Below are 25,253 nucleotides of genomic sequence, written 5' to 3'. Positions count from 1 at the left end.
AATTTGGGTAGAAGCGTTCAAAAGCCCAAATTTTCTCAAATTCTCCGATAGTCACCAACGAACACTTCGGGATGTCTCGTCTTTCTTCAGCGTGAAGGCTTAGAACCTAACGTTCCTCCTAGTGATTCGAGCTCCCACGCCGGTAGTACTTTCTCCACGACCAAGCCTGTAAGCCTGTCCTCGTCTCATGGTCATCTCCTGCCCGATCATGTCAATGTGATGAGATCATTCAAGGCTTTCAGAAATCAATACTCCAACAACAACCACCACAACATCAGTAGGGATGCCCATAGGCAGCGAGTTGATGCAGAAGATTATGAGGAGACGAGAAATAGTCGATGAACAACTCGAGCAGAAGGCGAGTTCTGGACGAAAAGACGTGTCGGGGGGAACAGTGGGGCGTCCTCCTCCTGAACAAGGACGCTCGATGCTTGAGGTGAAAGCCAAGCCAAGCCATAGTGCTCGGGGGCAGTTAATTCACCCTTCCCATTATCGTTCGAACCCTCCTGCATTCACGGTCATCAAAGGTCAGCTCAGTCTTCCCTTCAGAACTCATCTGGTGAGATCGCGCCGCTCCTACCACCGAGATCTCCACGATCCAAGTCACCTTTTATGGTAGGCTGCTCACACCTTTCTCAAGATGTCTACTTATTCCTCAGGGTATTCGCGCTAAACAACCAGATGCTGCTGAGCCGGCTCCTTTGAGGGGGGATTCGGCTTCAACCTTCCCTTCCATGGGCCTGAGTGCTCGATTTCCAAGCCTCGACGCGGAACCCCTACCGCCACCACCCAGCCCTGTTGGGTCTCCTGAAGGAGTAGCAGGGGCTGGCCCTTCGTCTCCATCGTGGCCACCCCCTCCAGAAGAGGCATACGGTCCACCATATAAGCCTGTGGAAGTATACGAGTATCTATTGCGACGACAGGTGGGTTTTTCACACTATCGTTGTGTATTGTATCGACCGTTGCCCTTCAGGACTTCTACTGTCGTATTGTCCATCCCTTCACTACTATCGATTACACGGATGTTATGTACGAGATGGTATTGAAGGATGATGAGGTTAAGCTGTATTACACTGCACTTACGAAGAGCGGTGGAAATAAGTGAGTCGTGAATTCGGTGGAAATGGGCGTAGCCGTAAATTCACTTTCCTCCCACATCCCATCGGAAGACACACGCGCATCCACAACACTGTATCAGTCAGCTGAAACCGATGCGGATGAGCTTCGAGGTCTGAGGCCTATGAAAGGTGGACCGCAAGAAGCGTTCCCTATGGTATTGGGCTTTGGATCTATAAGAAACTTCCACCTCAATTCCAGGAGCCTCCCACCCTAAGCGTTTCCGCATCCAATGCTTCGCGGTTCGTAAGGATATAAAGCGCCTCGAAACATCATGGCTTTTGGCACTCACGAGCACTTCTCGTGAGTGGAAATTTTAAACGGAATACAGTTCTCTACACTTAAATAGTTCTCTAAGACCACGCGGAGCGGGGTGAAAGCATGGAGACTGGTCGAAATACGACACATGACGGGTTTTGAAAATTCCTATGTGAGAAATCCGAGGCTGATCATCTGTTGAGGAAGGAGCTCGCCAAGGGAATCCGCTCCCAACATACGTGATGGAATATTCCGTTTTAATTTGAAATTGCCGGTTCATCACTCGCTGGCAGTGTTCCCCTTTACCCCCCTTTTCCCACTTGTTTAGGCGTCGCAAAATCATCGCAACGGGACTTCTCAGTCGGAGCGGCTTGCAAAATGACTTTAAAGATACTCATCAGTCCTCTACTTGTACGACGACTATGCGAAATTTACTCGAGTATGCGTGGAATTACAACCAGGGGAGATTCAGCAAGGAAGAAGGCGGCCCTGTCGAACCAAGCGAGGTCCAGAAGGAGCTCGAAAGGCAGCTCATAATCGAGTCGGCAACGTGGCGGCCATTTGGTGGTAACAACTCGTATGCTATATCCTCTTCACTGGGGAGTGACATCCTCGTCAAGTTCGCCAGCAAAATATTCCCAGAAGGGAAGGTGGAGCTCCCGAATGAGCCGGTACGCGGTCCTGGCGGCTTACTAGTCTGAATTGGCATGTCATTTTCAGGAGTTTTTGTGGCATTTAAAAATGGAGGGTGATGATGGAGTTTCGATGGCACTTAATAGGGACTTCACTATCCACCATATCCATTTGCCAGGCCTGTGAGTGATGTTCCCAGCCTTGCATTCATCGATCACTCAGACCGACTCCTTGGGACGGTATGGTCGATGCTATTATGGAACTCACAGCCATTAAGGGGGATTACGCCCAGGCCATACCAACCTCCTCTGAAGATACCGCCCTAGCCGCTTTTGGGAGCTATTTGGAATCTATCTGCATGATTGGTTCCCGTAGCAAGGAGGAGATAGTGGACAATGTGGAAACCGTCGTGTGGCCTTTGGGGAAAAAAGTCTATGATCAATGCAATACTTATAAAGCACCCCTTCCGATTTCCGTCATGATGGTCAAGTCTCTGCGTAAGGTTGAGAAAAGCACCTTTGAAGTTCCCAGCACTAGTAACCTTGCCGGAGTTATGATGGCACTTGATGCCTTCGCGAGGAGATACGTAGGATTCCCTCCTCGTCGACGTGGCACTAGGCACATCTTTTCAGGTGAAAAATTAGAGTTGGAGAGGCTCCCGCTCCTGTGACTATCCATTTCATTTCTGTCATCGTTAGTCACAATAGAATCCTTTTAGAAGCAGCTTTCACCCCGTTGTTGAACATGGATATGTGTGTGCTGTATTTATACTACTATGGCTATCACCGCCATTGTTGTTCTACTATCCGTTCCGATGTAGACATGTTAGATGTCACTGTGAGATGATTAATTCCGAGTTGTCACCAGTGGGGACTAATGTCGACAGGCCTTGATGGATCAAAATGAGCCTTTAATATGCTTTTCATATGACCTTGAATGTTGACAACTCCTTCCATTGTGCCTTTCCATCACCTGCATTGTTAGCAAGGTTTTGTCCAAGGTGTCGGTTTTTGATGCTCCTGGTATGATAACTTTGTGTCTCATGAACCTCTCGCATACATAATCATTACCTCCGCTATGTGTGCACGTCTTCGCCTTACTAACAGTGAGGAGATTCATGTACGATGAACAGCGTAAGATTATCGAGTTCGACCATACGGCAGTGATCGGTTATATAATTATCACCCCACGAATGGTACCAATGTGTCTCTTGACTCGAGAGGTATTAAACGCTTCTCTGGGGTTCCACGATGCACCCCAATACCCAGCTAATCCTCGCAAACTCGGAAGCGAAGAACTACTACGAGCGATGAAGTAAAGCATCGAGGATTTTTTCGAACTTCGAAATTCGAAGTACCAAAAGTTGGAGAGTTTCTCCACCAATCTTATATCAGCATTAGCAAAACGGACTAACTAAAGTCAACACAAGGTCAGATGATCACATTTGAAACCTTCTTGTTTTTCATAGTATTTAACTCGCTCGATTTCATCGTACCCTCAGCGTCACTGGATACTTGAGATTGGATCATAGCACTTAACTGTAGAGATCATCATCATCAGCATCAGCCGTATCGTCTGACAAGATAACCATCATTCTCTTTCCTCGACACTACACCTACTATTGAACTGGTTGTTGTCAGTATCAGGCCAGTTGATAACGACACCAGCATCCCCAGTAGCACCAACTTGAGTCTTATACAGAGGATCGAACTTCATACGGAAGTTGTCGTATTTAGTGAGATCACTCTGATTCACCGACCGACGAGCGTGAGCGAATGCCTAAGAATAACTCATCACCAACATCACCACCTCATGTTACTACTTCCTCGAAATGCTTCCGAGTAATCTCAGCTGAGGCTTGGTCATCTGCATCGACCATAGCATCCTAGAGATAACAATAATCAGCAGCCGATTCGAATAGTAATGTGCTCACATCCCCATCGCTCGCCTTGAGCTCCTCAGCCGCTATTGCGTCCCTAATAGCCGCCTTGGCTGCACGTTGACAGAGCTCAGCCAAATCAGCACCAGAGAAGCCATCAGTTTTCTGGGCTATGAACGACAGTGGAATCTGCCCAATACCAACAATCTCGCTACGCCGACTACTCCTAAACATACATTAGGAGCCACCGGGCTCTTCCTCAAAGTGGCCTCCAGAATTCCCTGTCGGGCCGGCAGGTCGGGCAGAGGAATGTAGATTAGCTGATCCAGACGGCCAGGTCGGAGCAAGGCCTCATCCAGGAGCTCAGGCCTGTTGGTAGCTCCTATGAAGAAGACGTTCTTCTTGGCACCAACACCATCGATCTCAGTCAGGAGCTGATTCATAACACGGTCACCAGCACCACCAGCGTCACCTATTAAAACAGAGTTCATCACCACCTTAGGGATGATTCAACTCACCAGCACTGCTGCCACGAGAGGTTCCAATAGAATCAAGCTCATCAAAGAACAGGACGCAAGGAGCCGCCGATCGGGCCTTGTCGAAGACCTCACGGACATTAGCCTCACTCTCACCAAACCACATAGTGAGCAGCTCAGGGCCCTTAATCGATATAAAGTTGGCGCTACACTCTGAGGCGACGGCCTTGGCCATCATAGTCTTACCACAACCAGGGGGACCATAGAACAGCACACCTCTACTGGGCTGCATACCTACAGGGGACAGTACGAGGTCCTGCTTAGGAAGAGAGGACTGCCGCCTCACCGAATTGCTCAAACTTCTCAGGATGATCGATCGGGTACAGAATCATCTCCTGTAGGTCCCTCTTGGTGTCCTCGAGGCCACCGATATCAGACCACTTCACATTGGGTACCTGTGACGAGCCCTTCGTCATCAGGAACTACTCAACTATGCCCTACCTCGACAACAGTCTCTCGAAGGCTCGATGGATTGCAGCTCTGCATAGCTGTCATGAAGTGCTCTTGAGTCACGGCCATCGAATCAAGGATAGCAGCGTCAATGTTATCCTGAACAATAGCAGCCACACCATTCAGTGTAGGGAAATATACACATCGTCAACTACATGTAGCGATGACAATGGGAAAATTTCTACACACGAATTCATAAACAACTAGTGCAGAAACTGCCAAGCTCAGATGAGGAGAGTGAACATATATCTCCCCCTCCTTACATCGTCGAGGTCGATCAAGTCCATCTTTTCCCTGATGCACTGTAGAGCAGCCTCCGTACACAGCTGTGCCAAATCAGCACCAACGTAACCATGAGTACTGGCAGCGATCTCCTCAAGGCTGAAAAAGAGAAGATGAAGCCACCTAACATGAGTCGGTAGTCGCCTACCGAACATTATCAGCCAATTTCATATTCTTGGTATGAATCCTGAGGATCTCCATACGCCCGTTATCATCGGGAACTCCAATATCGAGCTCACGATCAAATCGGCCAAAGCGCCTCAGAGCTGGGTCAACCGAGTTGGGCCTGTCGACGAGGGATCAACATGACCTCCCACAGGCCGCCGCAAGCTCACCTGTTGGTAGCACCCAGTATGACGACCTGCCCTCTGGACTTGAGCCCGTCCATTAGGGTCAACAACTGGGACACCACACGGCGCTCCACCTCACCGTTGGTCTTATCACGCTTGGGGGCGATCGAGTCTATCTCATCGATGAATATAATAGCAGGGGCGTTCTTCTCAGCCTGAGGGGCAGCATCATCGTCAGCAGCCACAAGCTGATGATGGACGACTTTACCTCCTCGAAGGCCTTCCTCAAATTAGACTCCGCCTCCCCTGCCATTTTACTCATCACCTCAGGGCCGTTGATCAAAAAGAAAAATGCGCCCTGAAGATGGAGACGATGCTACTGAGGAGTTCCAAGGTACGAGTACCGTCTCGTTGGCAATAGCTCTGGCGATGAGGGTCTTGCCGCACCCAGGAGGGCCGTATAGGAGAACTCCACGAGGAGGTTTCACACCGAGGGTCTTGAAAAGTTGAGGGTGTCGGAGGGGCAACTCGATCATCTCTCTGAAGGGGAGCTGGATGACTACCTGCATCGTTTCTGATGAAAATACCGAATTTGTGCCATCTGCTTTCTGCAGCCTCCTATATCGTCATAACCAACATCATCCAAGCGTTCCTCATCCTCACGATGGATGGGCTCCCCCTCGCAGTGAATGACGGTGTCGGGGGCTACGATGCAGTACTCGCCGGGGTCAACGCCAACAACCTTGAACTCGACAGGACGGAACCCGCCGCGGACCAAGAAGTAGTCGCCTTGTCTAACGGGACGGTAGGCCTCTTGGAAATAAGGCTTGAGGTATCTTAGGTTCAACAGGGTAAGATACATATTAGGTCCGAAAGTGTTACGTGTCGAAGAGGTTGCCTGTGATACCCTCGATGGTGTCATCAAAAGGCAAGACGTGAATTCGCTTGCCATAGGGGACATCGCCGGCAGCATAGACTCCCACGATATCACCAAGACGGACCTTCAGGTTCTTACGAATAACCTGCGACCGACAGAGAGTGATAGAAATGCACAGAACAGTGATCGCATATACAGACCTTGTTCATGCGAATTTTCTGGTCGTCCAAATCGGCATCGCTCATGACGATACATACGGTGTCCTTGCGCTTCTTGCCTGAGGAAAGGAGGCACGTCGAGGCCATCTGGCTGATCACCACAATAGCTACCTTTGACGAGGACATTGTCACCACGGAAGAAGCCTAGCTCCTCCATCTTAGCAGGGGAGATGCAAACAACCGAGTTGTCATCATTCACGGCCTCCTCGACGATCAGCCTGATGAGTTCAACAAAGTAAGAGGAACTAGGGGGTACATGCGATGATACCTGTGAGGGCTTCGTCTCTTGTGAGGGACGGGGTTAGTGGCCGGCTCAGCAGGGTTCTGGGGGGCAGGCGCCGACGGCGAGTTGCTTTGGTCGGTCATAGTATTTAAAGAAAATAGATTATTACACTACCTTACAAAGCGTGAAATGCATTGCCAACAACGAGAGACGATGCTGCTATCAGCAAAGTGGACCTGTCATAGCTGGAAAAGTGAACTACAGACCGAATGCGTTGAGGAAATGCAAGATCGCAAGATTTCAAACTCCTACTACGATGCGCAGGACCATGGGAGATCGATAGTGATATATACTACGTAGCATGAACCCATCCAAAAGTACTCGAGTAGCAGAGGTTGCGTCTCCTGACAGGGTACTACTGCAATCGCCTACACTGTGTGATGGGGGGGGGCTTACTTTAGGTCAACGTCGTAGCAGCGGCAGCGACTCAGGCTGAGAAGCAGAAGATCTACCTACTAGGTAGTATAAGCTCAACGATGGCAGCTTTCATGGGACTATTCATTTTCGTCAGTGTTGGACTTGACAATTCCTGAGAAGCGGGAACAGGCCTTACTAGAGCTGTCCAAGAGGAGGGAATCCTTCCCAGACCTAGCCCCTATATTGTGGTATTCTTTCGGCACTGTAGCCGCCCTTTTACAGGTCTTACCATCATCAAGTTATATAGGGCTTACCATTGCTGCCACCTTAGGAGCTCCTGGCCGTGTACCCCTGCCTGAACCCGCCTAACCTGTCGGCAGCAGTGTCCAATAGAGCCTGCAATGCCTTGGCGTTACTGCAGTGTCTGGCCAGCCACCCGGAGACTAGAAAGCCTTTCCTACAGGCCCACATCCCTCTCTTCTTGTGAGGGAGAGTACTTGGAGTTGTATAAGACGGGTTGTCTGTTATCAGATATCCTTTTTTGAACACCGTCTCGAAGGTTCGTCCATTCGAATACCTCCGTTTGACGAGTTTGGGAGTCATCGGCGCTTTAGTTAAGGTGGATGATGAGCAGGTTGTACATCAGAAGGTCGTCGGATCGACTCCTGACTGCCGTCATATCAGGTTGTTCAATTTCTACTTCAAACTGAAATCATCCCCCTGTGCCTACGTATAATGGAGACGGGATCAGAGCTGTCTAGGGTAGTACAGGAAGGGTGATGCCCGGTAGGGGCTTGAGGAATCACATCGGGCCTCAGACTGTCGCCACGTTCGTCATACAGAAGATACTGCTGGACGACAACGGACTGCAGTACATCTGTGCTACCGCCGAACGTTTCTACGCTGTCAGCACGGTTCTTGGGAACATGGTAGTCTAGTTGGGAGGGCAAGCAGCGCTGCTTGACTGGACGTTGACGCACCTAGGTTCAATCCCTGGCGGAGGCACCCTCATCTCGTCTCCTGAAGCATATTATACGATGCTATCAGCGACTGTCCGAGAACGACCGTGCCAGAGAGGCTCTGAGGTAGTATCATCCAACCAAGACGCGTCCATTGAAGGGCACTCCATCGCTGTACATGAAGTACTTCTCGGTCCCTAGGATTTACCGGCTTCGACTTCAGGCAATGCTTACCGACGGAGCTTAAGCTTGATGTGCCTGGTGCTACTACTACTACGATCGCCAATTGTCTCAAGGAGGACGTTATGGCACGGAAGTGGCAGGTAGTGCTCGCGGACCTTCCGCTGCCTCGCCGATGTCATCGCTCCTTCATCACAGGTTGGTCTGCTGGTCAATTTGGGAATGCTCCCTCCTAATTCACTTCAGGAGCTTGTCAGTGCAGGTAAGCTAATACGTGGTATCTCTCTCCTTGGAGTTTAATTTTTGGGCACCTCAGGTGTTCGGCAATAGACGACACTTTTGCCATCGGAACCTCATTTTGGAATATTGATAGTAGTATTACGCGCTATTGAGGCGTAAGAGCGGTTGTGATATGGACGCAGGACATTATGTATTTACAATAACCTTTCTGTACAGAGCAGTTAGAGTTGAAGAGGATATACAGTTTATCGTACATATGGACCAAATCTCTGTACTCTGGTGGTTTTCTTCTACGAACGCTGGGCACTTGAGTTACTATACAGTTATGCAGTATAGCTACGTGAAAGATAGTCAGGGGGTATTGAACAGTAACGAAACTGCATTATGTGGACAGAAACGTGTGCCACCTCAGATAGTTGAGGAGCGAAACGAGGAGGGCATGCTACGTTAGGAGTATCAATGTGTGACAGTGGCTTTCGGATTTCCCTTGGCGGTGGCTTTGGCTTCGAAGAATTGCGCTCGGTATTCTTGAATGTCTCTTTTCGACCTTCGAACTACTTTGGCCTTAACCCAAATGACCAACTGGATCGGCTTGATACCCCAAGCCTGAATAAGAGTATCAATCGCGAATGGTAACAGCTGACCGCACCTGTTCAAGCTTATAGGCAACATTCTGCCGCAGCCGCCGAATTATGCGATTACGAGTACCGCATATCATCCGTAGTACAATACTATCCTGCACCTTCAACTCGTGTTCGATAGTGAGGCCGCCATCAAGACGAGGTGTCCAACCAACTGAGCAACGATGGACCGGTGCACTAGCAACTACGGAACTAATATTCATAGCCCGATTAGTTCAGCTGGATAGAATGTCTGCCTACGGAGCAGATGGTCGTAGGTTCGAATCCTGCATCGGGTATTTTTCGAGAAAAAATGAGTAATCGGAATCGTACTGCGTGTCTCACCTGTCTGTTGTTCGACCTTGTACGGTAAATCCTTATTGAACCAGCAGAAAATGTATGTGCGAACAAGTTGCTCAACCTGTATCGCTCTTAGAATCAAAGAACGCACTGAATATACTCACCTGCTCTACCATGGGGAGTGTCGTTTTCACATCAGGCGGGAAGGGCCAAATATGCTCCTTGGATCTGGTCTTCAGGAAGTGCAACAAGGCCTTCACGCCCCGATCTTTTTTCGCAGATATGAAGAAGATTTGTTTGAAAGCTCCGTGCCTGTTGAGAGCCCAAAGCACTTCACCGTGAGAGATTTCGCATCTTCGATCACTCTTTCAGTTGATCCGCTCGTTTCTGGACCCACAGCCGCTGGGACTTGTCAATTTTATTCAGACAGAGCACAACTGGTGGCCTCTTGTCTGATTCCCTTTCCTCATCTACCGCTGCACTCTGTTTCAAATCAGGATTCCGGCGCTCGTGATACTCAGTACCTAACGAGACCACGGCGAACATAGCCAGGCAGTTCCAGTGGCTTACTAAGATCAGGCTTAGGGGCGATTCGCCGAATCAGATCGACCAAATCCATATCGGGTCTTCGTAGTGTATCAACCACTAGGAGAACAAGATCGCAGTCATTATACCTACAATTGGAGAGCCACACATTATGAACTGACCATTCCTCCTGTGCCCCGACCCAGTCCACGCGTCTCGTGCTAAAGCACGGCAGCTCTTCGTCTGGTTTGCCGGTATGACACCAGGGGCATCGATTACAACAATCTGCCACGTACAATGTGCCGACTATGGACGGTAGCTTCCGAGAACAAGGTGTTGAATACAGTGCTGTAAAACCAAGTGACCACAACATCTCACCTGATGGTCTCCGTCAGTGACTACTCCTCTGATCTCTTCTCGAGTAGTGTTAACCTTTGGACTCACCGCCGCCAGACTCTGGTTCAACATGCAATTCATAAGTGATGACTTCCCCGCGTTTGGAGCTCCAATGAGAGCTACCTGACACACACAAAAATGCTATAATGCTGACTGTGATCCGAAAAGCTGACCTTCAAAAACTTCGGCTTTTCCGGCATACTATGCGGGGCCGGCGTTGCTGCCGTCATGAGCTTAGCTTCATCAGGAACAGCATTCCGAATGTAATAGCCACCGCCTTTGATTCTGACAACGCATCCAGTGCTCCATCAACACTGTAACTGCTACCACCTCGGATAGATCTCCGCCGGAGCTGGCGCGCCACCGTCCTCGGGAGACACAGTGGGAGTTTCTGGGGGCTCCTCCGGCTCAGGCAGCTGAAGACCCCACAACTCGACCCAGCAGTAGCTACGGTGAGTAACACTCACTTTCCATCCAGAAGTAACGGGCTGTGCAGCACTTGCAGGCCTAACCTCCTCGTATCGAGACATGATGCTGAACGGCCGACATTGCCCAACACGTCGTGTTAACGTGATGTGACGAAGGAGTGGTAGGTTTATCGCCATATTTTATCTCAGACCACTTGGTGTCCCATGAAAAACACAACACAACTGTAAAAACCCTGAGAAAAAGATTGAACACTTAATGAGGAAAAGCGAAAAACAATAAAATTGATAAACTCATAATATGACGAAGAACGACTCTCCTATCTAAACTCATTATATGTACCAGCTCATACAAAACGGCATGCGCCAAATCTGAAAAGGCAAATACGACTATGCCAACCACGTTCTCCCACGACGCCGGACAGCAGCCTGCGTGGACCGAGTCTGTCAGGGCACAAAAGGCGGTCCGAATGCTTCCCGACAGAGGGGGCATTGATGACGCTGTTTACCACACGCATAATGAGGGAAATGTTTGGTAAAGCATACATCAAAGCACCAAAGATGCATCATGTGCCCACATGGTAGTTTTCTAGCATCTTCGTCCTGTTGCATTTCGTCGATACATATCGGACACACAGACTGCTCCGTGTCGGGTAACTCATCAGAACTTCTGACCAAGGACGAGACCTTACCTTTTTTGGTATTCGCCTCTACCCATTGCGACCATTTCTCAACGAAAGCACACGTGGCAGCATCATTCCCATCAGCAGACAAGTCGGTGATAGAGGCGACACGAGTCAAGCGAGACTCAACGACATAGGCATAAGCCATGATGATGACGGGCGGTGGTACAGCCAGAAAGGAAATGTATATTATAATCTCCACGAGATAGTCATATGACGATGACGTGTAAAGAACACCAAAACCGAAGGATGCCATGCCGAGGATCCAAAGGGCCCAGAGCCAGAGATAGGGCCGACTGAACGCTCGCTGGAGGGCTCTGTGCCACGGGTTATTATCCATTGGCTGATGATGATATGCTACTCTGACACAATGCATCACGATGGCGATCAGGCAGGAAACTCAACACTGTTCTTAGGAAAAGGCTAAGACCATTGAGTCACGAGACGAGCGAGAGCTATAATAATCACGAATTGCTGCATCTCGACGACTCAAAATGACGAGAAATTATTGGACGGCTGCATGAAAACAGCCACGAAATTCAACTCACTAAGAAATTCATAACGACCATCATAATAATCATGATACACGGCATGGTACAGGAGAGACCGCCAAAACAGCAATGGGTGACTATAAGGTCATCAGACCCAGGGTTTATCGATTATCACAAGCTGCAGTCCAAAAACGGACCCAACGGCTCACGACAAAGCGGACATTCATGTTGCTTTTTGGCACCCAGAGGAAAGTGACCATAAAAAAAGTGTTGAAAACACTGCTCGTGCAGAATATGACGACAGGGCAGCTCTCTGACGGTATCGTCCACCTCGAACTCGGCCAGACATATGCTACAGCACTCACCCTTCTCCGCATGTTCACGAGAAAGGGACGCTATTGAGACACACTTAGTATGCCCAGAGGACCAGATCTTCCATTGCTTCGAGTATTCTCTACGAGCCGAGGCGTTGAGAGTCGATGCTCGTGAGAGCCTTCCTGACGCTCCGATCAGCTCACATTCAGCCAGATATGCATATGAAATGATAAGAATAGGAGGTAGTACAGCGACAACAATTAGGTATAAAGCGCTTTCAAATGGCTTACGATGGAGATGGGAGGAAAGGACGACCGCAGTGGATAGTGCCACAAATCCTAGAGCCCAGACACACCAGGAATACCGGTAACGGCAAGTACATGACGCACTAAGAGCTCTTTTAAGTTTGACGAAGCTCATTACAATAACGTCGTCAACTGAATAGGTAAGCCTACTATCGAACCAACTACTTGACGAGTTCCCACTCAGAGCAAGCGCTCGCTCACTCTAGATAGAGTGATCACAAACCCGCGTGATATAGAGACGAACAAGATCGATCAAGAGCATAGTATTGGACCATAGGATCGGGGATAGATGTTCCTTAGTCACTGAACTCTACACCGACTGGATTGGCAATAGAAGCCACTAGGCTGGGGTAACCAGAACTATGCGATGAGAAAAATACAATTATGTGAATGACGATGATAATGATCTCCTCAAAGGAGATCATAGAGCTACAATATATGCTTCTTCTCCAGCCTTCGGAATTTCGCGTACACCCCACTGCCCACGACCACAACCGCAAACAGACACACAACTGCCAGGTAAACTGAACAAGGGCGACACTCGTTGGTTGCTGAGTCAATCTCCAAGGCCTACACAGAGTATTGCCTTGACTCTCTAACCGACTCTTGATTTTACCCGACATGTCTCCCAACGATCCCTGATCACAACAGAGATCACCACCACCAGCTTAGACCCAAACATATACTCACCAGTTTCTGCGCATGCGCACTGAGTTCGTCCAAACTCCTCCTCTTCTCTAAACTAGACCTCATCGTCTGAGATGCTGACACTATTACTCCGACCAGATACGAGATAGCGATAATCACCTCCCTCGAAACTTGAATGAGTTCATTCCGCAAAGACTGGTAATGCTCAGCCATGGTCCCTCCGTCGATCGACTCAACAGCCGTTTTCAGTTCATCCATCTCCTTCAGCAGCTCCTCGACTCGGGTCTGATAAATGACGACTCGTCAAGCTGTGATTCTTCTTAAAAATGACACACCCGGGATTCGAACCAAGAACCTCAGCCACCACAACACGGAACTCCTCCCAACTCTACCGATAAACCGCCAACCGTCCTCTCTGCCGTTCCCCTCAACGGCTCCAGCTCCATGATAACGCGATAAGTCGCTCGAACTAGATTCTTGATAGCCTCTGCGTGTCCCACATTTCCACTGTCTACATGCAAAAACACGACTCGCCCAACTCGCACCAAATCGCCCAAGTTCTTCAACAGATTTGCTCAAACCACTTCTACTCTCTCAATGACCGTCTTTACAACCAATACGGCAACGTAATCAAAAGTAAATTCAAAATATGCATCGAACATGAAATAAACACATCCAAATTCCAGTCAGCTGAGACTGGTCCCCTCAGAGCTCCAACGTACAAACCATCAACCTCTCGAATTCACCAACCGCGCCACTCCCCGGTTTACTCACCGATTTGCTCTTCTAGAAAATCGTGCTGAGGTACTGCCCTGTACGGGTTGTATGCAATTCTCGTCTCACCATCTCTGAGCGAACCATGAACGAGTCATGCCAGATGCCCTCTCCTCCGCCTTACATCATTCGACTGTCATAGTTACTAACATGGAGATCGTAGATGTTGACCATATCACTGCGCTCCGATGGCTGATTGGGTGTAGTCCCAACAAAGGAGGTCAACCCAATGTATCTAAACCCCGAACTGTGTCAACCTGTACAGTAATGACAACTCCTCACCCGCCCGGCTTAAGACGATATTTTTCATCACTTATAGGGTATTCGATAAGTTTGACCCACGCCTGGTTCTGAACAGTTGACTGAACTCTTCCTCACCACACAAGCCTCTTCCTCCTACCTCAACCCTCGCTTCCACCAGCACATCAGTAGGCTTAAATCGAATCTTCACAGTGAGCCTAGTATTACGATAATTCCAATACGAACCATGACCTATGAAGTACATACTACTGCACAGACGGCACAAGGGAAATCATACACACCTGATGGAAGATCCTTTTTCCTGTCGAATGTCTGGGAGCCGTCATTGATCAGGATAGAGGCACTCGGCCTCAGCTCCATCTGGCCAGAGGAGGAGAACTTGTTGTTATAGAAGAATATACCAACTCCATCAAAGTTACTCTTATAGCCCATCATTCCCATACCTGCCATCGAGTTAGACAATAAAATGCCTACCCTGGGATTCGAACCCGGGTCCCGCCTACCCATCTCCTGCAACTTGTCTGTCGTTCCGTCAGTAATATGAGCCAATTCACTGTACTTTGATGATGCGTTCTCGTAAACATACCACAATGCAAATCCCTAACAGAACACTCACCCTTCCCGAACGTGAACAGCCTCTCCCCTCTCACCTGCTCATGGGCCGGGTCGCCTCCCACAGTCGGTGACTTGAGCGCTATGGTAAACTCAATCTCGAAATCATTAGTTCGAAGAGGATATCTTTCACACAACCGCACTGCGAAGATTCCCCCATATTCGAAAGCTCAAGAGGAGCCTTCGTCCCCACACCCTACTTATGCCAAAGCGCGCCATATCGGTCCGATGCCCTTGGCGAGAGAGAGATGTGGTTGTGGAGCGGTATGCACGTCCCGCTTGCATCCCATCTTGATGTGAACTTATGAAAATCCATTTCCTGAGATAAGACAATCGATAAGCTCGACAATGCACTCATAAAAATGTCCATATCACTCGCAAATTGAGAACCCAAGTCATCGAGAAATTTCACTCCTCAGCAACGGCAGCAAAATGACTTCTGAATGACTTATTGTCGTCTGAAGAAGTCGAATGCCTGCTTCAGAGGGTATGCGTATGAAATAGAACTAATGATACCACAACTGAGCCCGCATTCCAACTTCTGTTTGCATCGATAGCTCGGGCATCCCAGTTCCAAGCACTCTGCTTACCTGCGTAAAAGAGTGAAGCTCGACCGCCCTCCCATCCGCGGAAATTCCTCTGAATAACGACCCGAAGATGACAGCAAGAGCCAGTGCGGCCCTAGAAAGGACGCTGTCGGGACGATGCATTGAATAAGTCAAAAAATCTACCAAAAATATCACATGCAATCCATAGCAATGAAGTATTATAAAACTAACTCGAGACTAGGAAAGGTACGCTAACGGCAGAGACGAGAGCATGTAGTAAGGGCATCATCTTTTCTATTCACCAAGAGCTAGCTCGACTCCCCTGAGTCGACGTTGTAGCTTCACCACGGCTTGTTGCAATGACAACTGAAGAAAGGTCTCCAAGCAGACAAGACCATCACCCACATTGTCGTTTTGTAATAGGTCAATCTCATTCCTCAGTTTCTCGTTAGCGACCCGTTGTTGGTCGAAGAATGCGAGGGCTACACTCTGCCTCTTTTTAACGTCTGACGGGCTCAACTCATGTACGAAATCAAGGCTCCGTCAGCTGCCCAGTTCACGTTCGCTGATGTTATCTCTCATTCCCTTCAACGCTTTCTCTATCCTGGCCGGTCTCACTGCAATCGACTGGCCCTGCGACCTGGCAGTTCTCAGCGTTTCTGCCTCCTTACGTGATGTTTCCAAAGTCTCTGTTATCAACGCCTACCATAGAACAGGAATAAGCCACTGTCCCTCCTTCTGCTGGCACCTCTAGTCGAGAGACTTGAGCATGCAAGCCTAGTTTAGGAAGGCTGCCGAGCGGTTGAACAGCCTTAGATTCGTCAGCCATTCGCCAATTTTCAAACGCTCTGAAACGAAAATAGGAAACAGCTCAAAGTCATCCAGTAGTGGGATAGTATATAGAAATCTAGAAGCAGCACTATTAAGAACATGGAAGTCGCTCCACAGACTTCGTGATTGCTGTTACTCAGATGCACTCTGTTTATCTGTGGCGTTGCGTATGCGTACAACGGTGGCGCCGAAAACGACGCGATATTTATTGTTTCGCTCCGCTCTGATTGCCGATCACGTGTACAGTGCACACTACACTACGGCATGCTGAGACTACTAGAGCTATACGCATGCCCCCGTAACGGGGGCCCCGTTGCCAGAGGATCAAAGAAGTTACAGAATGCTAGCGAGAAGTTGAGGCCCTCACCGTGAGAGACCCACTAATATCACTCAGGACCTATGGGAGACTCTCCCAGGCAGAGCTCGACGTAGCGTTGGAACCTTCGCAGCGGGATTGAGCTCCTTTGAGTGTCCTTCAGACCAGGTAAAGGCCATTATTTGGTCCGGATTGATTAATGTGGTAACTCATGTTGAAGTGTATCTTGAAGGCACTAGTTGCTCCCGTAGGAGGAGAAGCACCGCAACAAAATGCTAAACACCGCGGGTAACATTGGACGGATGAATGACAGAGTTCGAAGAGGAGAATCTTATTACAGCAATCGATTATGTCATGAACCTTCCACCGCTAATCTGCCATGAACATCAAATCATATATTCGATCATCGTGATAAGATCATTCGTATGATTCCCATGTTCGGTATACACAACAACGCGTAGTATTGAATCGCTTGCTTTGAACGTCGTGAGTCTGTTCTGTGCAGTTTCTTGGTATCGTGGACGTCAGAGGTAATGCGAGACCATAATTCATTCATACGAGTTTTGATCTGACTGTCCCACATTTGAGCACTTGATAAAAACTCAAGCAATGCGTTGTTCAACATCAACTCATTGTTCACGCATGATAATGTAGACATGCTAGACTAGTGCCGTCACAGGCCCATCACAGCCTCCTTGACTGATGCTTCTGCTCCTTCTTGAACCCTGTATCTGAATGCGTATAGTGGACGACTAACTTCTCGTGACAGTGATCGATAATTAGGTTTCTAAGCTTTCGAGTGTCAGACGACATCCCTCACCTCCCTAGCTCAACGTCGACCTCATCCCGCGCCATCGTCTTGACCATGAGCCTCTTGAGCAGGTAGATCTGCACACTGCTGGTGATCAATCCGATTAGACTGATCACCAGGAGGATTCCAATCAGTTCTGCTGGCCACCCTGCACTAACCGCACAGACGTTGGCAGTTGCCGAATCTTTGGCAGCCTCTGGAACACTGAGGATGAAACGAATGAAGTCGAGACGACGAGCCCCCACCGCCTACTCTTGCCTAGGACCAGCAGTTACTGGAGTTGCCGTTCCCTCGAGAGGGACGGTTGACCAGTCCAGCTGTCCGGCCGCAGGAGTGTAGCTTCCTGGTGGCTCGAGGGTAACGTTTGACCAGTCGAGCCCAACCGCCAGGGGGCCTGGACCGTCAAGCACGATGCTCGATAAGTTCAGACCAGCTGCAGTCGGCGTCGGAACCATCGGCGGCTCGATAGTGACCTTACTCCAGTCTACCGCGCCGGATACTATAGCAGCAACGAAGAGGAGACTTGCAACGATTTGCATAGGGAAGTATAAGTATAACTAGGGGAAGTGAGCTGCAATCACGATCCAAACCACGTATCAGCCCCGTGCGACCGTCCCCCTTGCGTCTACGACCCGTGATGCATGTTTCGTGCAAGTCGTAGCTGATAAGTGCTATCAATGCTTCAAGGTGCACGAAACTCAACTTCCATCATGGGAATTCCATGTTGCTGCTGGCCTCCTAGTGGAACTATCGTCACTCAGAGTGTTACACTCCCCCTATGTTCCTAGCGCCCTCGAGGGGAAGTGGAGGATCCCCATAACGGTCCCGGCGGGTAGAAAAACCGTCCCCGCGTCTTACTTACCTATGACATATCATCTTCTTGACACTTGTGCGCCAATGTCAGTTATGGATTCCCGTTGGTGTTGCAAGCTGACAGTTATAACTTCAAATCTTGCTATGTCATGCTTTTACCTCTGACATTCACTTGGTTTATCTGTAACGTATTGCGCTTAGGACTTGAGTTTGACTCAAACTACCTACTATCTCTAGTCTCAAACTGTTTGAGACTAGAGATAGTAGGTAGCACTGACAATTAATGTGATTTACGCTGTTTACCGTCCGCTCTCCAGTGGGGAGTCCCCACTGCTTGGGCATGACTTGTCATAGATAGTTCCTACAACTGAGGAACGTACATTGCATCGCAGTGACTTACAGGGAGAATTCCTGAGTGAGTTCGGAGGGTGTTTTCAAATCATCTGAAACAAACGTACTGGCAATTGTGAGTTCGCTTAACAGTTCCATTGCGTTACTGGTAATCCTCGCTCGTCTGGACGATATTGAATCGAGAGGGCATGCAACACGATAAAGCCTTTGATTTATCCGCATCGTTTTCGGAACAAAAAGAAAAGTAACGTTAGTAAGCTACTCATATGATCAACCCAATTACCGAACGAAATGTAGATTGGCCGAAGACTTGAACATAGGGAAATTCACACTGCCTAGCTCTACTAGTCCGCCTACTCAAGAACGAACCAAATATGCTACATCCTTCCATCGATCATAATGCTAAAATTTGCAGATACACCGAAATCCCGATCGCGAAACTACCGACGAGCCAAGACTTAATGCCAAGATAAGTCTAACGAAGGCCCAATCATCTCATCCCAAACTAGTCAACTCAAGATCAAACATATATATCGAATTGAGCAATCATGTTGTGGATCAGCTTGAATGGCTATGTAAAAACCGTCCAAGACTTCTTGAACCATACACAACAAAACTCAGTCATGCTCTACATTTATTGAGCAGCTGCAGCAGGAGCCTCGACAGAGGTAGTCTGCGGCGCACGTTGAACAGTAGTCGAGTATGTCGTCGTCACCGAGCTTGCACCGGGCTGACCATAAGCACTGTAGGTTGTAGGAGCAACATAAGGCTGAGGAACAGCTAGAGTCTGAGGGACAGCAGGCTGGCCAGTCCACTTCTTCTCTCGCTCCTGGTGCTCCATGATCATCTTCTGCTGATGCGCTTGGATGTCAAGTTGCATGGCAGTAGTCTCAATCTGCATGCGCTGCTGAATGGCAGATTGCTCCAAGCCTCGAGTGTTGGTCTGATACTGACCCTCCAAATCAAACATAGCAGCTTGACGTTCCTTCTCAATAGTAGCCTTGGTGTACTCCATCTGCCTATCATGGTCGGCCATAATGTGGGACTTCTGCAGCTGATACATCTGCTCGTGTTGTTGCAAGGCAAGCTTAACTCGAGACTCCAGCTCCCTCAGGGCCTTCTCCTTCTGCTTCTGGACAATCTTCTCGTCAATCATGGGCCCTTGAGGAGGTTGCATTTGGGACGTAGTACCAGGCTGTACATAGTAGGAGGTCGGAGGGGCCTGTCCTATGGTGGAAGACCGGATAGTTGTGGTGGGGGCGGGCTGAGTGGCAGTGGGCTCGACACCGGCAGCAGCAGAGATGCTCATGCTTGACAGATTAGACTAAGAGAATGATAGCAGCGATGAAGTTGCCTGCCGAGACAAAAATGAAACGGTTGCACGCGGGCGTAGCGAATCTTGCACTTTTCTTGCAATCTGCATGTACTTAACGTCTACTACCAGCGCTCGCCCGTTATTTTGTATCCATGCGTGAAGCTATGCTGGGTCAGGATCGTTGCGTTGCATGCTTGGCTGAACCCAAATGAACACAGGCACATAGAGTGGATATATTTAGGCTGAACTTTTCCCGTAAGAATAACATTTACGACACTGCCGCATGAATACCAAACTCAGCGTGGCCATACGAGGGCAACCCCTTCTGCGTGAGGTTCCGAGGTAGCTCTGTGGCAATGTGAGAATATATGTTTGATGCCTCAACTGAACTCGGAAGCTTCCTCACTGCGTTATGGAAATTTACACACGATTTGGGTAGAGGTGTACAGAAACACGATAATTTCTCTAAATTTCCTCCAAATTTTCATATTCCTACCATCGCATGTAGTTCACTGTGTGCATATATTCCCTCACCGCCCTGTTGTAACAATGATCAAACTGGGTCAAGCCTAGTCGTAGAGCATGAAAAGTATTGCGAATCGACAGTAGTACGCCGCGGTCTGGTTCGGATTTCACCAAAGAGGAGGCAGTAAAGAACTATCTTGTCTCAATTCCTCAATAAACTTGCTCTACCCCTGAAGTTTCCCTTTCAAGTACGCATGTAGATTAACCTTTTCCCGTACCCTTTCTGCACTGTTTGCTCTTCTCTCTTCAGCTGAACTGGATGGGAGTCTTTCGAGTGGATACCTCCACGATCAAGTCTACGTACTTCGTGACGTATGCATCTCCCTATCCTCCCTGTACGAGGGAACATATCACTAGACAACTCAACACACGCCAGGACCCTATAAAATGATGCATGCTTATTAATGTGACGTTGAGTACTGTCCTGAACTGCTCCGACTACTACTCTCACGGCTACTGGTCACACACGAATCTGTTATAGCCAGTTCACCACACCGTTGACAAGGTGTCAGCCGCAAGTAGTGGTATCTACAGCGCAGCAACAGTAGTACAGAACAGCTCGCATAACAGCTTACCTCAAACCGAGCTCGTAAAGGGCAGTAACCAAGAGCCTCTCTTCCTTCCTCTGGCTCTCTGATTCCTCATGTCGCTGCTGCCTGTAAATCTGCGTCTCTTCCTCCCTTATGATGATCTAAAGCATTTCCTCAAGACTCAATCAATAGCTTCTCATTGACCTGCTCCTTCAAAGTCTGCATTAGGTCAACTAATGCCTGATTCTGAGCCTCCAGCTCTCGGACTCGCTCCTCCGTGGCGATACCTCCTCCATCTCCTCTAGCCGTAGCCAACTGCAATAACATGGCAATCCCTCCTGGCCCTAGACGAGACGATCGACTGCCCAACCTCGAGTTCCTTCTCCCTAACGGCCAGCTGAGTTTGCATGCTATGCAGCTCAGCTTTCAGGGTGTAATTAGTGTCCTTGGCCGCCAGGAGCTCGTCCGTCAACTTCTCCACTCGAGCTGAACTCATACTTTCCGCTGCGACATCAGTTTTCTGAGCTTCTCCCTCCAACTGTCTGACCTGATACGGCTTAGTCGAACGCCTCCCATCTCATCGCCTCCTCTGACCTGATCCAGCGCCTTCCCAAGGGCGTCGCCCAACCTGTCATTCTCTTCTCGTAAGTTGCTAATCCGAGTGACCAACATAGAAGAACCTGGCTCCTTAGCCTCAGCAAACTCACGCAGTGTCTCATTTTCTCGCTCGAGCCGAGTTAACACCTGAATCAACAGCGACTAGTAGAGCGCAAGATCACCCCTTACCTCCTTTGAAGCCGCCCCAGACGCATCTCCAAGACTCGCCGAATTCTCGTTCATTGCAGCTCTGGCCGCTAGCAACTCCTCCTTCGTTCTACCCAACTCCTCTCGTATCGCCGCTACCGACCATTTCGATGAACACTGACCCCTCAGCAAACACGGGTACCCAAATTTCCAGCCGCAACGTCACTGTCCTCCTGGAGTGACTGCTTGCATGCCCTCATCTCGGCCAACTCCGACTTCAGACCCCTATTTTCCTGCTTCAGCGTCTCCAATGCCAACTTGTCACTCTCTCCTGCTGAGGCGCCTGCGACAACATCCACCGAAATACAAACATCTCTCTGGTTCTCATCTCACAGGCGACGAGCTGTTCGAAGTCGGCAACCTTCTTAGTAAGACTCCGGTTACGCTCCTTCAACGAGTCCATCTCAGCCACCTGTTCTCTGAGTGTTGTGACACTTCTCTCCAAGCCGGGCACCTGAATCACCCTTCGGAAAGAAACAAAAACCAAGGATGAATCCTGGGGTAAGTTATTATACAAGAAATGATTCTGCAATGGAATCACTGATTACTACTACCATCGCCGCAGTCTCCGCCTTCCCTTCCAGATCCTTCCGTAATCTATTAGTCTCCTCCTCATGCCTAGTCTTCTCCTCAGCTAGTCTTCGCTCCAATGCAGCCTTTTCCCCAGCCATTTTAGTCAGCTCGCGTTCGAACTCTTCCTCTCTCTCCAAACCCTACAAGTTCTCCCAACTGACCCGACACCCGCCGAGCCGACCAACCTTCTCCTCGTTGTGTTGACTAGTATCCAGTAGTGCCTGGTGCCCCTTCTGGAGCTCATTTCGGGCCTCTACCAGAGACTCTTCTAGTCGAATCTTATCGCCCTGATTAAGCATAATCTCCTCGCCAACCTCCTAGAAACAGGTCTACTTGCAGGCGCTCTACTTCCTCCTGCAGAGAAGTGATCAAATGCTGCGACAGCGAAGCGTTGGCGGCCGCAGCTGTGCTGGCAGCCATAGCCACTTTCATCTCTCCTGATCGAGGCCTGAGCTCGACGACATGTTCAGCAGCCATATCAGAAAATATCCCACCAAGAACGACTATCCTTCGATTTAGTTGAGGCTCCTCTCCCATCGCGATGGCCTTTCAGGCTGCCTTCAGGGCTCCTAAACAAGCAATGACTCCTAGGTAGTATGCGCCCTACTTCTTCCGATGTCGCCTCTTATACTCGAGTTCCTCATCAGACTCCTCCGAACCCGTACCAGGAGCACCGCTATCTGGTCCAGGAGATCAACCGAGCGCACCAGGAATTGACTCACCGCACAGCTGCGATGCCCAAGTGATACGCTGTCTTATATATCCCTGTACTGATTCTGGCAGGCTCATCATGTGTGTGATATATCTGAGTCGGCACGCTCTCACCTGACCCTACTAAAGTAAGAGTGGAATTGCACACGAAAACTACAGTGCTATGCAAGCTAGATAGCAATCACCGCGCTGTTCCCCTTACTCCTCATGGCGTGGGCATTTTGCAGCCACCACAAGTACTAAGCTGTATAGCTTCTCCGGATCCTGCAAGGCCCGATCGAAGGTTCTTGGTGGCACAGGATTGCCGAAGTCCTGAGCCATCGCCTCTCTCGAGCAACAGCCGCTCCTTACATCCTCAAAAAACCGCGATAAATTCGACTTTAACTCAGCATCCGACATCGATGCTTTGAAGTACTCCGGGTCCCTACCACAGCTGAGCTCACCCACCTCGGACCACGATGTGGTACTACATGTCGGCCAATAGTCTGAGAGCAATCTTAGTAGAGGCGAGATCATCGAGCCGCTCGATGGGAGGAGGTGGAGTTGAGTTTTGACCAAGCTGCAATGCCCCACGAACCCAGTCGACGAGAGCTGTGCTTCCTTCATATCGCCGATCTTTCATGGCATTGATAAACAGTAACTCGCTTATCCATCATCCCATCAATACTGTCACAAAACACATCTTGCTCAGGGAGAACACACGCACCTTGCAAAGGAGACATATCACACTCATTCCAACGCCATCCCACGTCGTTGCCGGCATGAGACTACTGGGGATCCTCCCTAGTGGATTGCCTGAGGGCGGAAACCCTGACTCAGGGCTCAGAGACCCAACCAGCGGCTGTTGAGGCTCGCTCAGGGGTCCCTCATTGGTGTTGAGGAAGCTGATCGCTCCAGCCAGTCATGGCCAGTCACAAGTAGGCGGGACAGTTGTCTGGGGAACATGATCGGGTCCAGCCATCAGGAGATCGATACCAAGCGAACTGAGGGGGGTGTGGATTGGGTGAAGAAAAAAAAGGGAGGGAACTCTCAGACAACGGAGATCACGATTTAATCAGAGTGGCTCGCTCCGCTATCATGCATATGTGAAGCACTCAACGAATAGTACACGTGTCCCCATACGGGGTTATCAACGGATCGCTCCAAAGAACTCAAGACCCACATGCTTCGGGGGCTCTGGACTCAGAACACAATGAACATGGAGATGATGATTACTAACCGCTATGGGCTATAGCCCGCGACTATTCAGGCGACCTATAGCGAAGCTTACCAAGCCTTCAGTAGGTCGAGTGAGATATATCGAGAAGCATGCACGGGCTGAGGACCACAGCGACGACTGGAAATTGAGCGACGCACCTCTTGAGAACTCAGCGCATCTTGACCGCTGCTGCAGCCTCTAGGCACGAACATTCATTTCCGGGTCAGTGCGATCGCTCTAATCTCCTTCTTTAGTTCTTCTAGGATATTTGCTCCGAATTTCAGTATTATCGTGATCACAAATGTATGCCACTATAGCAATCATCGTCCTCGCTGGCTCCGGCACTGGTCAACTTGACTGGAGTAGCATCACTCTGGATCCCCCAGTGGGTATGGCTCCGGCCGGCGATCAGCTGGACCTAAGCGGGATAGTCCTCGACCCCCCAGTGGAACCGACGACTGCCGGGAGCCCGATTGATTGGAGCGGTATCACTATTGAGCCTCCAATCGATCCGGCGACCGGCGGAAGCCAGGTGGACTGGAGTGGTGTCAGCTTGGAGGCTCCCGTGAGCACGACCACTGGGGGCAATCCGGACTGGTCGAGCCACACTCCTGCAGGCCTGGAGAGCACAACGACCGAGCAGCCCGGCGATAACAAGTAAGTTAACTCATTACTTGGCGATCTCCGGAATCTTCTCTATAGTATAGACAGAGCGATAATGTCTTGAATCATTCTTATTTTCCTTCAGGACTGCGACCACTGGCACCGAGTCGAATCCCAACGACTCCAGTACATGTGGTTGCTCAACCACCCTACTGGGAGTCGTCCTGGGCGCAGCTGTGGTCGGCCTTCTCGCCAGCTGCGTCCAGTTGTGGCTGCTCAAGAGGCTGTTAGGGCGGGCATCCTCGTCGACGTTGAAGACTGTGGACCTTGAACGGGGAGACAGGTAGGAAATGTAGCGTTCATACCCTCTGATCATAGAGCAGTACACTGTGACAGTCATGAGTCTCAGAT

General features: G+C 49.6%; 10 protein-coding genes and 1 non-coding gene across 11 annotated transcripts; 5 read left to right on the top strand and 6 right to left on the bottom strand.

Moving 5' to 3' along the window:
- Positions 1-734: 734 nt before the first annotated feature.
- Pmar_PMAR006138 (hypothetical protein) lies at positions 735-1,105 on the top strand (the record flags this gene model as incomplete). Its single annotated transcript, XM_002774508.1, has 2 exons — positions 735-923; positions 974-1,105. 2 exons carry the CDS (start codon positions 735-737, stop codon positions 1,103-1,105), a joined length of 321 nt encoding a protein of 106 aa, XP_002774554.1.
- A 1,143-nt stretch (positions 1,106-2,248) lies between these two features.
- Pmar_PMAR006137 (hypothetical protein) lies at positions 2,249-2,651 on the top strand (the record flags this gene model as incomplete). The annotated part of the gene is made up of 2 exons (XM_002774507.1): positions 2,249-2,593; positions 2,640-2,651. The coding sequence occupies 2 exons, from the start codon at positions 2,249-2,251 to the stop codon at positions 2,649-2,651; spliced, it is 357 nt and encodes a 118-aa protein (XP_002774553.1).
- An 817-nt stretch (positions 2,652-3,468) lies between these two features.
- Positions 3,469-6,931, bottom strand: Pmar_PMAR006136 (cell division cycle protein, putative). Its single transcript, XM_002774506.1, has 18 exons — positions 6,808-6,931; positions 6,651-6,757; positions 6,522-6,598; positions 6,327-6,466; positions 6,032-6,280; positions 5,849-5,984; positions 5,713-5,802; positions 5,490-5,659; positions 5,303-5,440; positions 5,136-5,253; positions 4,864-4,971; positions 4,709-4,817; positions 4,405-4,656; positions 4,123-4,358; positions 3,941-4,075; positions 3,830-3,892; positions 3,627-3,786; positions 3,469-3,582 (listed from the first exon to the last, which is right to left on the bottom strand). The coding sequence occupies exons 1-18, from the start codon at positions 6,903-6,905 to the stop codon at positions 3,542-3,544; spliced, it is 2,427 nt and encodes an 808-aa protein (XP_002774552.1). The 5' UTR covers positions 6,906-6,931; the 3' UTR covers positions 3,469-3,541.
- Positions 6,932-7,119: 188 nt separating this feature from the next.
- Pmar_PMAR006135 (Cell differentiation protein rcd1, putative) lies at positions 7,120-8,852 on the top strand. Its single transcript, XM_002774505.1, has 11 exons — positions 7,120-7,174; positions 7,224-7,281; positions 7,334-7,461; positions 7,511-7,662; positions 7,711-7,813; positions 7,864-7,941; positions 7,998-8,108; positions 8,164-8,264; positions 8,362-8,461; positions 8,517-8,580; positions 8,635-8,852. The coding sequence occupies exons 1-11, from the start codon at positions 7,124-7,126 to the stop codon at positions 8,646-8,648; spliced, it is 960 nt and encodes a 319-aa protein (XP_002774551.1). The 5' UTR covers positions 7,120-7,123; the 3' UTR covers positions 8,649-8,852.
- Positions 8,853-8,971: 119 nt separating this feature from the next.
- Pmar_PMAR006133 (GTP-binding protein era, putative) lies at positions 8,972-11,000 on the bottom strand. The gene is made up of 11 exons (XM_002774504.1): positions 10,867-11,000; positions 10,730-10,815; positions 10,573-10,684; positions 10,382-10,522; positions 10,206-10,288; positions 10,049-10,152; positions 9,843-10,002; positions 9,643-9,790; positions 9,524-9,599; positions 9,208-9,353; positions 8,972-9,164 (listed from the first exon to the last, which is right to left on the bottom strand). Exons 1-11 carry the CDS (start codon positions 10,927-10,929, stop codon positions 9,015-9,017), a joined length of 1,269 nt encoding a protein of 422 aa, XP_002774550.1. The 5' UTR covers positions 10,930-11,000; the 3' UTR covers positions 8,972-9,014.
- Positions 9,404-9,477, top strand: Pmar_PMAR006134. Its single transcript has one exon. It is a non-coding gene; the product is annotated as a tRNA-Arg (tRNA).
- Positions 11,001-11,927: 927 nt separating the features above from the next.
- Positions 11,928-12,735, bottom strand: Pmar_PMAR006132 (RING-H2 finger protein ATL2N, putative). Its single transcript, XM_002774503.1, has one exon. It carries the CDS (start codon positions 12,731-12,733, stop codon positions 12,170-12,172), a length of 564 nt encoding a protein of 187 aa, XP_002774549.1. The 5' UTR covers positions 12,734-12,735; the 3' UTR covers positions 11,928-12,169.
- A 242-nt stretch (positions 12,736-12,977) lies between these two features.
- On the bottom strand, positions 12,978-17,958 carry Pmar_PMAR006131 (lectin-domain protein, putative; the record flags this gene model as incomplete). Its single annotated transcript, XM_002774502.1, has 21 exons — positions 12,978-13,142; positions 13,193-13,256; positions 13,309-13,374; positions 13,426-13,551; positions 13,659-13,777; positions 14,041-14,114; positions 14,165-14,275; positions 14,323-14,390; positions 14,441-14,532; positions 14,583-14,744; positions 14,805-14,901; positions 14,952-15,039; positions 15,114-15,232; positions 15,504-15,640; positions 15,764-15,827; positions 15,867-15,967; positions 16,022-16,163; positions 16,210-16,309; positions 17,286-17,339; positions 17,429-17,623; positions 17,672-17,958. The coding sequence occupies 21 exons, from the start codon at positions 17,956-17,958 to the stop codon at positions 13,048-13,050; spliced, it is 2,361 nt and encodes a 786-aa protein (XP_002774548.1). The 3' UTR covers positions 12,978-13,047.
- A 1,154-nt stretch (positions 17,959-19,112) lies between these two features.
- Pmar_PMAR006130 (hypothetical protein) lies at positions 19,113-19,914 on the bottom strand. Its single transcript, XM_002774501.1, has one exon. The coding sequence runs from the start codon at positions 19,890-19,892 to the stop codon at positions 19,218-19,220; it is 675 nt and encodes a 224-aa protein (XP_002774547.1). The 5' UTR covers positions 19,893-19,914; the 3' UTR covers positions 19,113-19,217.
- A 962-nt stretch (positions 19,915-20,876) lies between these two features.
- Pmar_PMAR006129 (Protein hook, putative) lies at positions 20,877-23,663 on the bottom strand (the record flags this gene model as incomplete). Its single annotated transcript, XM_002774500.1, has 16 exons — positions 20,877-20,895; positions 20,999-21,114; positions 21,158-21,268; positions 21,324-21,500; positions 21,548-21,697; positions 21,740-21,852; positions 21,900-22,040; positions 22,091-22,211; positions 22,312-22,470; positions 22,516-22,617; positions 22,664-22,778; positions 22,825-22,899; positions 22,938-23,010; positions 23,053-23,135; positions 23,244-23,465; positions 23,512-23,663. The coding sequence occupies 16 exons, from the start codon at positions 23,661-23,663 to the stop codon at positions 20,877-20,879; spliced, it is 1,929 nt and encodes a 642-aa protein (XP_002774546.1).
- An 877-nt stretch (positions 23,664-24,540) lies between these two features.
- Positions 24,541-24,900, top strand: Pmar_PMAR006128 (hypothetical protein; the record flags this gene model as incomplete). Its single annotated transcript, XM_002774499.1, has 1 exon — positions 24,541-24,900. The coding sequence occupies one exon, from the start codon at positions 24,541-24,543 to the stop codon at positions 24,898-24,900; it is 360 nt and encodes a 119-aa protein (XP_002774545.1).
- Between the last annotated feature and the right edge of the window lie 353 nt (positions 24,901-25,253).

Source organism: Perkinsus marinus (genome assembly GCF_000006405.1).
Source record: "Perkinsus marinus ATCC 50983 genomic scaffold scf_1104296958234, whole genome shotgun sequence".
Classification (NCBI taxonomy): domain Eukaryota; phylum Perkinsozoa; order Perkinsida; family Perkinsidae; genus Perkinsus; species Perkinsus marinus.
This window is presented reverse-complemented; position numbering and strand designations above follow the sequence as displayed.

What these genes read in the sequence shown, in the direction of transcription:
- Pmar_PMAR006136 (XM_002774506.1), bottom strand. Translation starts at nt 6,905, where the DNA reads ATGACCGACCAAAGCAACTCGCCGTCGGCGCCTGCCCCCCAGAACCCT. An exon ending in TGACAATGTCCTCGTCAAAG is followed by an intron (nt 6,599 to 6,650) that starts GTAGCTATTGTG and finishes TCCTTTCCTCAG; the next exon opens with GCAAGAAGCGCAAGGACACC. An exon ending in AAATTGGCTGATAATGTTCG is followed by an intron (nt 5,254 to 5,302) that starts GTAGGCGACTAC and finishes TCTCTTTTTCAG; the next exon opens with CCTTGAGGAGATCGCTGCCA.
- Pmar_PMAR006135 (XM_002774505.1), top strand. Translation starts at nt 7,124, where the DNA reads ATGAACCCATCCAAAAGTACTCGAGTAGCAGAGGTTGCGTCTCCTGAC. An exon ending in AGGTTGCGTCTCCTGACAGG is followed by an intron (nt 7,175 to 7,223) that starts GTACTACTGCAA and finishes GGCTTACTTTAG; the next exon opens with GTCAACGTCGTAGCAGCGGC. An exon ending in TTAAGGTGGATGATGAGCAG is followed by an intron (nt 7,814 to 7,863) that starts GTTGTACATCAG and finishes CCGTCATATCAG; the next exon opens with GTTGTTCAATTTCTACTTCA.
- Pmar_PMAR006133 (XM_002774504.1), bottom strand. Translation starts at nt 10,929, where the DNA reads ATGTCTCGATACGAGGAGGTTAGGCCTGCAAGTGCTGCACAGCCCGTT. An exon ending in GCACGAGACGCGTGGACTGG is followed by an intron (nt 10,153 to 10,205) that starts GTCGGGGCACAG and finishes CTCCAATTGTAG; the next exon opens with GTATAATGACTGCGATCTTG. An exon ending in CACTCCCCATGGTAGAGCAG is followed by an intron (nt 9,600 to 9,642) that starts GTGAGTATATTC and finishes AGAGCGATACAG; the next exon opens with GTTGAGCAACTTGTTCGCAC.
- Pmar_PMAR006132 (XM_002774503.1), bottom strand. Translation starts at nt 12,733, where the DNA reads ATGAGCTTCGTCAAACTTAAAAGAGCTCTTAGTGCGTCATGTACTTGC.
- Pmar_PMAR006130 (XM_002774501.1), bottom strand. Translation starts at nt 19,892, where the DNA reads ATGAGCATCTCTGCTGCTGCCGGTGTCGAGCCCACTGCCACTCAGCCC.